This window comes from Clarias gariepinus, chromosome 20 (assembly GCF_024256425.1).
Source record: "Clarias gariepinus isolate MV-2021 ecotype Netherlands chromosome 20, CGAR_prim_01v2, whole genome shotgun sequence".
Classification (NCBI taxonomy): Eukaryota; Metazoa; Chordata; class Actinopteri; order Siluriformes; family Clariidae; genus Clarias; species Clarias gariepinus.
Window position 1 is genome coordinate 9851836 of NC_071119.1, and position 13377 is coordinate 9865212.

The window sequence follows — 13377 nt, forward strand, 5'->3', positions numbered from 1 at the left end:
CCTATGGTTACAAAACTCTGAAAGGAAAAACAACATTGAAAGCTAAAGGTATTACGTTAAATTATACCAACAATTATACGCAAGTAAGAACGACGAAGTAGAAAAGGCTTTTACAAAATAAACCCACCACAGAAATCTGAGCGTCATCTATCTTGTTCAAAATTAGTTTTTTCAAGGTAAGACTAGTAGAACAATCAACCTGAACACCAAATACATGATTCTTTTTAAAAATCCTAGAGACAAATTAAAGATCAGCGTACTGGCTCGGCAGATGTATCAGAGTAACAGCAAGTATTTTTTAGAAAGTTTTCAAGATGCCACCGCTAGACCATACGGTTATTTATTGGTTGATCTAAAAGCCGGAACGCCAGAAGAACTACGTCTCCGGTCAGGGGTGTTTCCACAAGAAAAACAGGTTGTTTACATCCTCAGGAGAAAGAAAAAACTTTAACAATGTCTAATCGATTGAAAAATTCCCTGCCGTTGTTGAAAACATTACACAGATCTACACCACAGCGGAGAAAGGATATATTACGCGATGCACCCATAGATCTCATTTTGAGCATATGTGAACTTGCCTTAAACGTGCTCAGAGGGAACGTGCCGCTAACGTCGAAACAGTACAGAGCTTTTAAAAAACAGAAGAAATTTATCAAACTTTTTGCTGATAGGAGAGCATCTATAGAAACAAAAAGGAAATTTATTAATCAATCTGGATGATTTCTTCTCCGTTGCTCAGTGTAGCCGTTCCCTTTATAACCAGCTTAATTGCATCTTGTAACAATTAACATGGAGACTGCAGAGAAACTGTATTTAGTCCCTCAACATCAGCTTGATAAACTTAGAAACACAGCCGCGGAGATAAAGAGTTTAAAAAAAACTGTTGAAAACAACTTGGACGAGGCAATTCGTCACATTTTGTTAAGGTCAGATCTAAATGAATATGAGAAGGCTAAGCTCTACACGTCGACTCTGCAAAGGTTTTTAAACTTGGTTAAACTAGGAGATCAGGAAACCGCTGAACTCACCCTAAGCCTACCTAAAATACAGGAAAGCAAAACAGAAGCTACAGCAACCGAAGCTCCTCACCCCCAAAAAGATGAAATTGTACAAGAGTTGATTGCCAACGTTTTTGCAAGGAACAAAAGAAATACTTCATACATTATGAAAAAAAATTCTTAAATCCGACAATGTTGCTTCATGGAACGATGACTGTGAATTTATTTTTAAAGGAAACACTATCGAAGGTTCTTACATGGTTGATCTGTTAAAGAATCTCACTGCCCCTTATAAAGTATCTGAAGATCAGAGACCTTTAGGTTGGAAGGAATTGTTACACACTGTAGCGAACCTAAACATACCCTTTTCAACTATACCTAACGGGGATGTTCGATGCAGAATAACAGACATAAAAAGATCTAAAGATCCGAACTCCCCCAGTCGTGTTTCCTTCACTAAAAAGAAAGACTCTTTGTCCCCCAAACGTGTTTTTAAATCATCTGAGCTTAGCACCTCTGTCTGGTTGGATTTTTAAAATAACTGACGAGGAACTACATTTGTTGCGATGTATTTTTGTTACCATTTATTTCAATAAAACTCTTTGCATCAAGAATTTTTGTGAAGCATCATCATCATTTTGATAGTATACTACACACATTAATGAAGCATGTTCAAAGAGCTAATGCATTGTACACAACTAAATGAATGCTTTTTATTTACTCTAGGGTACAATTTTTTAACAAAAGCCACAACAACATTATCATTTCTGCTTAAATCGTAGCTATACATAGACATTATATGATTAAACGAATAACCTTTAGCTCTATGACACAGAAAAGATACACAGTGTTGTTCGCAAAAAAAACTGAATTAAAATTTTGAACTTGAACAGGGTTATATTTTATTTTGCCACAGTTCTTTCTCAAAAAAATATTAATAGAATCAGGAAATAGTTCGTAGTCTGGTGGATTTCCATATAAGTCAAAAATTCTCTAATCATTAAGACATAAAGCTAGCCAGTGTTCACCTGGCATGTGTCTCGGGTGCGTATTTACGATGAATGAGGCTGGATATTGACTCAGTGTATTCGTAGGTAACTCGTCGCTAGCCATCACTCTGCAGAATATTTGATCTATTTCAGAGCAGCTTCTCATAACAACGGTTAGTTCTCTAGTATCCATGCGTTACTGGTAATCGATGAGCACGTTTCTTCAGTTGTTTATTTCTAGAATACTGTCAAAACTGGCGTACACTATTAGGTTCACGGTTCTTGGGAGAGGCTGTCGAAATCTGAGTTTCAGACGCATATTCCCTGACCTTATTAATGACAAATGCTTGCCACAGTCATCGTCAGGATTCAGGTTGAATGCGAATAAAGTATAACCGTTGGCATACTCCTCTCTGTTGATCGCCATCGACTGATCCTTTAGCTGCTTTCCTGATGCTAAAATTAAAGAATGGAATTCACGAACCGCATTCCCGGTCTGAAAAACCGGTTGAAACGGTTTTGCAGGATACTGAGCACCGTCTACATAGAGCGCTACAAATTCTGTATCGTAATGTTGAAAATTAAACAGGTTCTTATTGTATGCTCCGCTAAAGGCATAGTTGTCTACTATTCCAAAGATCACGGTTTTAGGTAATGGGCCGATGAAAAGATTCTCTTGTGAGTAAATGCGGCTCCCCGCAGCTAGGCTGAAGGTCTTCATGCAGTCTCTTTCGATAGGATACTTGGCGGTTGCGCTAAGTAGAGCTTGTGCATGCCCCAGTTTTACTGGTGGTGAGACGGTTACTTTCTTCACAAAAAGAGAGGCGTTGAGTATTTTAAGTGTGAAATTGGCATTTCCTTTTTTCATTAAGCAAAATTCGTCTTTACTGCCTTTATTTTAATCCTCAAATCAACGCCATTGAGTAAAAGTTTATCTTGAAAAAATATATCTGAGTGAATATGTCCAATCAGGTCAAAGGTGTTGCTTTCAGCACTAAATCGAGCCCTTTTTTTAAGTCCATCGTTTCGACCATCCGGATCAGTGACATCCATGTGCCTCGCAGTGTCTTTGTAAAATAATCCGGTGCAAAATTGTGTTTCCAGTGTATCTTTTCCATAGTTGAGAAGACATTCAAAAGCAGCGCGGTACTGCTGGACTGAGAAATAAGACGATCCCCTAAGACAACATCCACTTGTGAGAAAAGTGATGCTATAGGATAGTTAACAACCCCCACCTTTGCATAATTAGCAATGTTGGAACCATCTGCATTCACAATTTTACAGGATAGTTCTAAAAAAGTGTTCGGTAAATCATAATAAAATTCCCCACTCGACGCAATAAAAAACTCAATTGGTGAGTTGTCCGTTAGAGCAGAAAGCGGTGGTATTTCGACGTAAGTGTATTTTTCGATGCTCGTTTGGGTATACGGCAGCGTGAAAATGTCCAATTCTGACTTTGTACACTCTGAGGATAGATTGTGTAAGAAAGCCATGATGTTAGAAAATGCTCAGCAGCTTTCTTTTGCGAGAGACGGGCTAACGCTTGTTGCCTCTCTGCTTGCTCTTTTTCACACTGCTTTTGATTTTAGTTAGCTTACGCCTTTTATTTTCGGAGCCGTATGTCGATCTCCCGGGGGTTTCTTAGATTTTTTACGCTCAATCAGTGCTAGACCCGACCCATCCTGATTTCCAGTTTGAGCTTTGCTTATAATGTTACTCACTACATCACTCACAATACCTTTAGCTGCAGTTTTTAAATGAGGTTTCGCGATAGCAAATCCCCTTTTTACGAACGGGACCGCCATTCGAAAAAGACCCTTGAACAGACCTCCTAGACCCGCCCCATACATGGTGGGAGCTCCAGAAAATCCCGGCAAGCCATTGCCCGCTTGTGTCCTATAGTATTCTATATAGGCTTGCGGACCTATATAACCCCTGTCCATCATTTTACAAATGGAACGAATGCTTAGCCGGTCTGAAATGTAGTTTAGCTATAAATTTCCCGTAACTGAAAGGTACAATCTTGTTCTGATCAGACTTGACTTCAATTACAATATCGGTAATGTGGTTCTTGGTGAGCGGTACGTAATGTGGCTTATCATAAGTAATAGTGACAACTTTGTTGTTTTCACCCGATATACAGTATGTACACATCTCAGTAACGGGACAAAGCTGTCACCGACTCGTTTATACTCAATAATGTCCGTATATACATACATTGTGTAAAAACCCGCATGAATATCCGAGGGATTTGGTGCTTCTTGATGTCGGAATGTCAATGGTATGTCGGGTATCAAACCGAGCATATAGGCTAAGCTTCCATTGGCTTTGAAAGTATATGGTTTTAAGCTCTCCACGCGTATTTTATTTTTCACATGGTTATTGGACATCTCCATGTCAAGTTTCAGCACTTTTATAGGTTTGTTAATTTCATTAATCAGTTCTATGATACTTTTATAATACCCAGGACTGGTATTAAAAAAATGGTTGTGGATTTGATTTCCCTCCTTCACACTAACGTGACATAGAGTGTCTTGCTGTGATAATGAGTACCAGCTATGGATATATTGTACCTCTGAAAGCGCTACCTCCCAGTCACCTTTAAGATCTATTGGCTTGGCGAATTTAGTGGTATAGTGAGAAATCTTGTTATTCGGATAAATATCCTTCGATGCGTTGCTTGGAAGGGTCACAAAGAATCCGCACTCATCCATGGCTTAGTGATTAAAGGTAACAGTTATGTTTGTGACGATTCCTTTTAAATTCTAATGCTCGATGTTAACTACGTCTTTGGCAGGAACCCAGGAATTGAATTTTTCGGGCCACCCCACCCACTTCACCAGACAGACTTTTTTCCGGTTTTGAATCTTGACGGACAAGATTTTCTCTATTTTGAACGCTCTGTCTTTTCGAATGATAATCTTTTGTAACTCAGGTTCATAAAACGCACCTTTAATTTCTTGATTATCATATTCACGCAGTTTATATACCGGAGGATCTCTCGGAATCCTCTCAGAAATTTTAAAATATTCATCAGTAAAGTTTTGCTCATAACCTTTTTCAAACTGCCTTTTTAAACGAGAAATTCTAACAGTATCACCGACTTTAAACTTAAATTTTAGTTTCTTTACTTTCGGTGACCATAGTCCATAAAGGGTTTTAAATACGCTAAAGAATTGGTTTCGTTTACGTCGATAGGTTTCATTTTAATGCTGGAATGGTGACTGTTATTGTAGGCATGAATCAAATCCTGCACAATATCAATGTATTTCCCTTGATCAGTTTGAAATTTTTGGGGGATTCTTCCTTCCTTCAGAATAGAGTCAAAAGCTTTAGTGACCTCGGTTCCAGACTTGTTTCGTAACACTCGTACCCAGGTATATTTGGATAAAATATCTATACACGTTATCAAAAATTTTGCGTTATCATTACTGTCTGACAAGTTGCTCATATCAACTAAATCAGCTTGCCATTGTTCATCGATTTTTTTTTACAAAAACTTTTTGGTAGATAACGGATCACTATTTGGTAGATAACGGTTTATGTAGACTGTTTGCATCCTGCTCCGCTAACCAGTTTTTTATCTCAGAATCATTAACTCTTTTTCCGATTTTCTCTATGATGGCTCTTTGGAGACTTTCAACACCACCGTACGACCCAGGGTCTGACGGTGTATAATATATATTCTTCAACAAACGCTCAGTCATTTTGGGGTGTCGGGACAAGAATGACCAAACATCGGTGTAGACTATGCATTTATTCTCAGGCAACTCATAATGTGAGGAAGATTTACATTTTTGTTCATTAAATATTCAAACAGGTAATCAAAAATATTAAAGACATCAACGTTTTCCTTTCTAAGTAATTTAAAAACACACATATCGGTTACATAGGTTAAGATACATAATACATGACTAGTTTTGCAGTCAAAAGGTTCAGCAAACATAGCAGATTGGACTCTGTGAACATAAGTGTGAAAAGGATATTCATTACTTAGATTACACAAAGAGTCCCAATTTCCCGTAAAATCTCGTACGGTATTCATGAGTCTTTCTAGTCGATAAACTGCGTCTTCATCAACAGGAAGTTGATTAGAAAATAATACTTTGGTCATGGACTCTCAGTTCAACTATTTGTTGGAGAGCAGAGGGGAATTCTGTCTTCAAATCTTTCTCAGAGTCAGAATTGATGTAGCGCATTTTGAAGGTTCCCATGTATGAGGTTCCCGGAGGTTGGGGTTTCCGCTCACCAGATCAGAAGAAATTATCTAGTTTTACTCTTATTTCATCCGCTTCTTTGTTTTTTACCGCATCGTCGAATAATTTGTCGATTTGATTAAAGTAGCATTGCAGGATGTACCAACTGGTTCTGTCATACCTCCCTTTACAGTTCTCTTTGTTATCAGATGCGCAGTCATCGACAGTAGTCCCAGAAAAGTGCAGTGAAACCTGGTCCTTGGAGACAATTGTGACTTTGATGCGATATATCTGTTGCGGAGATGTACTTTTTTCCCATTTCCGTGTGTAGGCCTCTGATGAAAAGAAACCTATTTGAACAATGTAGTCAGAGTCCTTGCACCATTTGCGAAACTTTTTCCAACCACACCGATCAAAAGATACGGTCTCAGTAGCGCAGCTCTAGTGGATGTGACCAGGTCCTGATAACCTGAACAGCAGTACGACGGCTGAATCCGCATTGAAAAAAAAGCCGGCTGTTCACCCCTTTGATGATGACCTATACTGAATATTTGCACACTCTAAACTTTGTGAACATCTTGGCAGAGTAGTTGTAGATTTTTTGGGGGCGTTAGGACAAACGGCCATAGTTGCGCACGCTTTCTGATGACTCAGGGCTTTTGTGGGTTTGACATCGGGGGAAAATGGGTTGGGGGGGGGGGGGGGTGGACTGACCATACCTCTGGTTAGCTAATTGTTAACATATGAATGTTGGGGCAAGTGTGTGAGAGAGAGGGTGGGGTGTGGGAATATCAGTTAATTAGTATGGTTTAAGGGGTGTGTGTGTGTGTGTGTGTGTCAGGGACACACAGGACCATTTAACATCATTACTATCTTTAATCATATACCCTGTTTGGAAAATGGCAACATAATTACAATTACATAATTATATCATTAATTATTTTTTAAATACGCTGACCTAGATTTGTCACCATATTTATCAATTACTTGTCAGCATGTTTCTTAATTACTTCCTTAATTACCCGTAAGCATTTCACAAATTACGATGACCTTTGACCTGGACATGTCAACATATTATGATTACCCTTGAGCTTTTTAACCTTTTTGACCTTTCAGCAATCAATCAAATTTATAATTACTTTTGACAGAATATACTCTCTATTTCTCTCTTGTATTAAAAAAAAAATATATATATATATATATATATACCAAAATATGTATTTAAAAATGGCTGATTCCTCTGCTAAAAAATCATTAGTTTTATTATGCCCTTTTTTTGTAATCATGTTTTTTTTTTTTTTTCATTAAAAAGACTGAGACTGTCATGACCAGACCATTTGGAGGACCGAAATTTTTGTCCAGCTGAATTTTGTCACATCTGAATAGAACAGAATTGAATGAAACTTTGCAGTTCTCAGAAGTTAAACCTGGTTTATAAATAAAATCTAAATGTTACCCATCAACAAAGGGTACTTACTCTAGTAACCAATAAATGCAGGTGCCACTAGAGGGCAATGTTGTGTCATTCAACATGGCACTCAATGGTAGTGTGAAGTTTAATGGTAGGTTTTTCTCATCCGCTATGCAGTGCCAGAAGCAGGCTGTGATGCTTCCTGACAGGATGCTCTTGATAAAGCAGATACAGAAGTTCCTCAACGTGAAAGTAGAAAAAGAAATAAACAGTGTGTGAGGTATCACTGACAGTCACACTCATATAAATATAAATGCATTAATTCACTGATCTGAGCTTCTGGTTTTTCAGCATGGAGCATGAAGATCTAGTCTTATTAGCTGCACATGAGCATTCAGTCATGATGTTCTCTAATTCACTGGGGCAGCCCATACTGAGTCCACTACAAAGTGTACATCTGAAGCCCCCTCAGCCGGGACTGAGGTTATACCTAAGCATCCTGGAATTAGAAGACCCTGGATTACAGTGTTATCCATTACACTCCTGTCTCACGCCCCCTGCAGGAGACACTGGGAATGAGAAGAACATGAAGCACAAAGCTTCAGGCATATGAGCTGCCATTCACCACTTTCAAATGAAACTAAGGCTGTAATAGATTATTTATTTATTTAATTATTTAGTGAACCTTTAATGGTTTAACACATATAGACTGAGGTTTTGCAATAGCTTAATTCCCGAAATCCTAAATAAAAATACTGTAATGATTTTTGTAGTGGATCTACAGATATAGATATCCAAGTGTTATATTCTAAACAATAATCAGGTTTATGATGAGGATGATGAGGATAATCTGACCTGGATACTGTAGATCTGTACACAAGACCTGCCGCTGTGATCATAAAGCCTGTCCTGTGCTCATTCACACTCTAACTGAACACCATGTCAACACACTGAGTACTGTTAGTCTTCACTCTTCTACTGCATACTGTACTGATTTATAACCGCACCATCACCAGCGTCACACACAACCTATAGATCATCTCCTCTTCTGTGCCTGTCCCTTCTCAAGACTTCTTCCTCGTGTCATCTCAGAGTTTTTAATCACCGTTCAGCACTCGAGGACGATCTAAATCTCAATCTTCACCTGGGCTTCATGTGAAGCTGCTCGTCTGCTGTTAAAAACGTTTTACTGAAGTGAGTTTAATACGCAGCATTCATTTATAAAGCAGCACATCACTGTTTCACCTCCTAATAACCAGTCTACCAGTCTAACCTAAACTACCAGTGCATCACTCTCATCTGTCTACAAGTCACTCCTATTCTCTCCTTACATCTAGAAGTCTGACTCTGTATCACAGATTACACCGAAATTAGTTAGTTTCTCAGGAAATGTAGGATCTGTTAAAACATATTCACAGTCTATAATAAAAGTTTAAAATAGTTTAAAAGTTTAAAATAGACACTTGAGACATGGATTATGAACAGAAATATTCAATTTATTAATTACTAAACTGCAAATGAATTTACATATAAAGAAATATCCCATTATTTGCTGACTCTTTGATGTGGTCTCTGTGGCTCTGAATGCTGTGTTTATGTGCAGAATCAGTGCTACAGGCAAAAACATATACAGTTGACCTCTGAAATTTGCGGAAGAAGAGTGTTTTCTTTGGTATCAGTACTGGAGGGTAAATACGGTAATAATTCATCGTCCTAAGCCACATTTTCCTCTACAGTTGCTTTGTGTTCCCCCTACAGAACAAAAAAATTATACAGTATTATATTTTATATGGAAATTTAGCTGAATTTACAATAATATTTATGTTACAAAATTAGTTAATTATATTGTTCTTTTAATAGTTTAGAGTTAAAGCGCATAAAATATTATATATTGGGTTTCCGTAAACAATTATTAGTTAGATTCTAAGCAAAAATCTGAGAACGACTGAGGCCATGAACTCTGAACCGCGACTTCACAGGGTCGACTGTATAACCGAAAGCTTTAGTTATCTTTAGTTATATTTATTTATTTAATTTGGTGCAACACCTAAATTAGATTAGACTAAGTTAATCTGGCGGACATGTCGGCACACACACATGACTGTAAAGTCGTCCAAATGCAGTTAAATCCCAAATGAAACCCCACAGCTCTGGTGTTTGTACACGTCACTACTGTAGAATCTGTAGCGTTTCATAAACAAACCTGAATGAAAAATAATAAAGTCCAATCCGTAAAAGTCCAAAGTCTTGTGACCCGTTTAAACTTTGAATGATGTTTCTACGAGGAATTATGGCCGAACGGTAAGCTTTCAAAGTGACCCGTGTTTTCACCCTTTTTCGGGCCATTTCCCATTGAAATGAATAGGGGAAAATAGGGTGGTTATTTGGGAATTTCGGGAAAACCGTGCGACGGATCCCTACCAAAAGTCATAGCACACCATTCCCGAAAAAGGCGCACGGTTTGACACCTCACTCATGGCACTCGGGCAAAGTTAGTCTCAATGTTAAGTCTGTGGGGGGTTAATTGCCCCCTGCGAGGGCAATTGATCACTCACCCCTTAGAAATGTCACAGCACCCCATTCCCGAATAAGGCGCTCGGTTTGACACCTCACTCATGGGACTCGGTCAAAGTTGGTTTTAATGTTAAGTCTGTGGGTGGTTAATTTCCCCCAGCGGGGGCAATTAAACACCCACCCCATAGAAGAGTCACGGCAACCCATTCCCGAATAGGGCGCACAGTTTGACACCTCACTCATGGGATTCGGTTAATGTTGGTCTTAATGTTAAGTCTGTGGGTGGTTAATTGCCCCCTGCGGGGGCAATTAACCACCCACCCCTTAGAAGAGTCACGGCAACCCATTCCCGAATAGGGCGCACGGTTTGACACCTCACTCATGGGATTCGGTCAATGTTGGTCTCAATGTTAAGTCTGTGGGTGGTTAATTGCCCCCTGCGGGGGCAATTAACCACCCACCCCTTAGAAGAGTCACGGCACCCCATTCCCGAATAAGGCGCACGGTTTGACACCTCATTTGTTGGTTTACGATGAACGGTGCGGAACCAGTTATAATTCGCTAAAATCCCCATTATAAGTCAATGGAACGGTTAATTGCCCCCTGCGGGGGCAATTAACTGCCCACCCCTTAGGAAAGTCATAGAAAAATTCTTCCCAAATATTCTGCACGCTTTGACACCTCACTCATGGGTCTACGATAAATGGTGCGGGACTAGTTCATCGCCAAAATCCCCATTATATGTCAATGGGGCAAATTGGGGACCTCTCTTGCCCCGGGGGTAAAACTTATACCCTTGTGCATGGTATCTTTTGACAAAGGCTGCAAACATCTTCAAATAGGGTTAATTTAACGTTTCTACAAAGTTCCCTCTCTGCGCAACAAACCGTCAAAATTCGTCTCAATGTTAAGTCAATGGGATTTTTGGGCCGGTTAATTGCCCCTGCGGGGCAATTAGTAAGTCCGATCAGTTAGAAAAGATATAGCACATAATAAAAATAATCTCTGAAAGATAAACAGGTGACACCGTGATGGTTACAGAGTTATTAACAGTAATGAGGATTTTACAGACACAACACACTCACACACACACACACACACACACACACACACAGATACACATGGACATTCAATTTACTGCTTTTCATTCACATGCAGCAGTTCAGTTAAAGATTTTCTTCTTACAGATCCAATTATACTCTTTATTACAGGGATATTCAGCCCAGTTCTTCACAGGATCAGATTTTATACCAGTTACAACACAACCTTCATGTCCTGCAGCACTGTTTGGTTCTTTATCTTCCCAGAACCTGAAGGAGAGAATCAGAGGATCTGCTGTGTTTCTCAGACTAATGAAGAGTCAGTAACTGTATCAGAAGTAAATTATTAGTTCAGTGATTTCTTACCCAGTGATCAGTGTTGTATCGTCCACCCACTTCCACTTGTTCTCTCTGTTACTCAGACCAATCCAAGCTTGTCCTCCACCCCGCAGTTTATTGACGAATTCCTGTCAGTGTTTGTAGTAAAAATGTAAGAATAAATGACTCTCCCACACACACACACACACACACACACACACACACACACACACACACACACACACACCTGTTCCTCTTTGCTGGTTATGATCACCAGGTCTGCTCCTGTCCCTCTGCAGTTCTCTCTGCTCTCAGTCCAGCTCTTTTTCTCAGTGATGATGATATAAACACTGGAGCTGAAATAATTCCATCCTGGAGTCAAAGATATATTTTTTTTTTAAATAGGAGAAATACGACAACATTATTTTTGCCTCAACATTATTATTTTTACAGTATATTTGTAAGTCAGTATTTTTTTAACTCTAATGATAAATTTTTGATTTTTGATTTCCTGGTTTCATGAGAACAACAACAACAACAAGAACAGAAGCACAGACTACTACAGACTAGCTGCTACAGTATGGAGAAGTGATACCAGGAACAGACTATCAACAGAAGTCTGAACATTAAGTTCAACATTAAATGTAATTATGAATGTTTACAATTATGTTCATTAATAATCATGTGACAGTTCTGCAGTAAAGTCTTACTCACCCAGTTTTTTAAATCTATCTCACCCTATTTTTGATTTCCTGGTTTCATGAGAACAACAAACTTAATTCTTTTGATTGTGTAAAGCTGCTTTGTGATGATGTAAATCGTTAAAAGCGCTATACAAATAAAATTGAATTGAACAACAACAACAACAACAACAGAAGCACAGACTACTACAGACTGTTACAGTATGGAGAAGTGATAATAGAAACAGACTTGTTTTAATGATGTTCAATTAATAAATTAATAAATGTCCATTAAATGTAATTATAAATGGTTACAATTATGTTTATTAATAATCATGTGACAGTTCTGCAGTAAAGTTTTACTCACCCAGTTTTGAAAACCTCTGGAGTTCATCTCTCTCCCTCTGTAACTGGTCTCTCTCCCTCTGAAACTGGTCTCTCGCTATAGTAAGGTTGTTGTTACAGGTCTCTTTTCCTGTCTTCAGGTTGGGGTATTTGATCCACAGCACTATGACGGCAGTCAGCAGTAAACACAGCATCGCCAGAAACACTGCAATCAGTCTGTACCACCTGCTCCATGCAGTGTCTCCTCCTAATGGTACGTGGACACAGAGACGTGTTTATTTTCATTTTTTGAAATGTGTCTAACCATAGTAAACCCACTGACAGACCGCGGCCCTGAACACATGTACATACTCGTATTTGCAGTTATTCACATGTTAGTGGAATATTAATGTAAACATGTAAACACACCTAGTCTACAGGATCTGTCTTGTGTTCACATGGATATTAATATTCCACTAATAATCATAATAATGTCCTGATCTAAATAAAACTACGTCATGTTAATCACTTCAGTCAGAACAGTCTGACCCGATCCAGCCGATCAGAATGAGGTTTTAACTGTAATGAGTAACATCCCCAATGTGTTCTGTAAAACAGGAGCTTATGTGATTTGGATGTTATGTGTACACCATGTTATATACTTAAAACCATGTGGGATTCTGTAGTGAAGCACTGTGCTGAAGCAACTTTACAAAACTATGTGTACAAGAGACATGAGATATGCAAGTGCTGTAAAGTCATAACATAACTGCAGACCCTATAAACAGGCTATTAAAAATTAACATGCTTTAAAACTCTGCTGCCATTAGGATGCCTGAAAGTCGCGGGGCCCCCACACAAGGTTTTGCTGCATAGCTCATACACACTTGCACATATGCACACGAAA

The 13377-nt window shown here is 38.8% G+C and overlaps 1 protein-coding gene across 1 annotated transcript; it reads right to left on the minus strand.

The window, feature by feature from the left end:
• Positions 1 to 11270: 11270 nt before the first annotated feature.
• On the minus strand, positions 11271 to 12685 carry LOC128508260 (C-type lectin domain family 4 member E-like). Its single transcript, XM_053479490.1, has 4 exons — positions 12514 to 12685; positions 11714 to 11838; positions 11515 to 11615; positions 11271 to 11418 (listed from the first exon to the last, which is right to left on the minus strand). Exons 1-4 carry the CDS (start codon positions 12683 to 12685, stop codon positions 11271 to 11273), a joined length of 546 nt encoding a protein of 181 aa, XP_053335465.1.
• Between the last annotated feature and the right edge of the window lie 692 nt (positions 12686 to 13377).

Coding starts and splice junctions, on each gene's coding strand:
- LOC128508260 (XM_053479490.1), bottom strand. CDS start 12,685: ATGCTGTGTTTACTGCTGACTGCCGTCATAGTGCTGTGGATCAAATAC. Junction 11,616..11,713: donor TAACCAGCAAAGAGGAACAG/GTGTGTGTGTGT, acceptor AAACACTGACAG/GAATTCGTCAATAAACTGCG. Junction 11,419..11,514: donor GATACAACACTGATCACTGG/GTAAGAAATCAC, acceptor TCTCTCCTTCAG/GTTCTGGGAAGATAAAGAAC.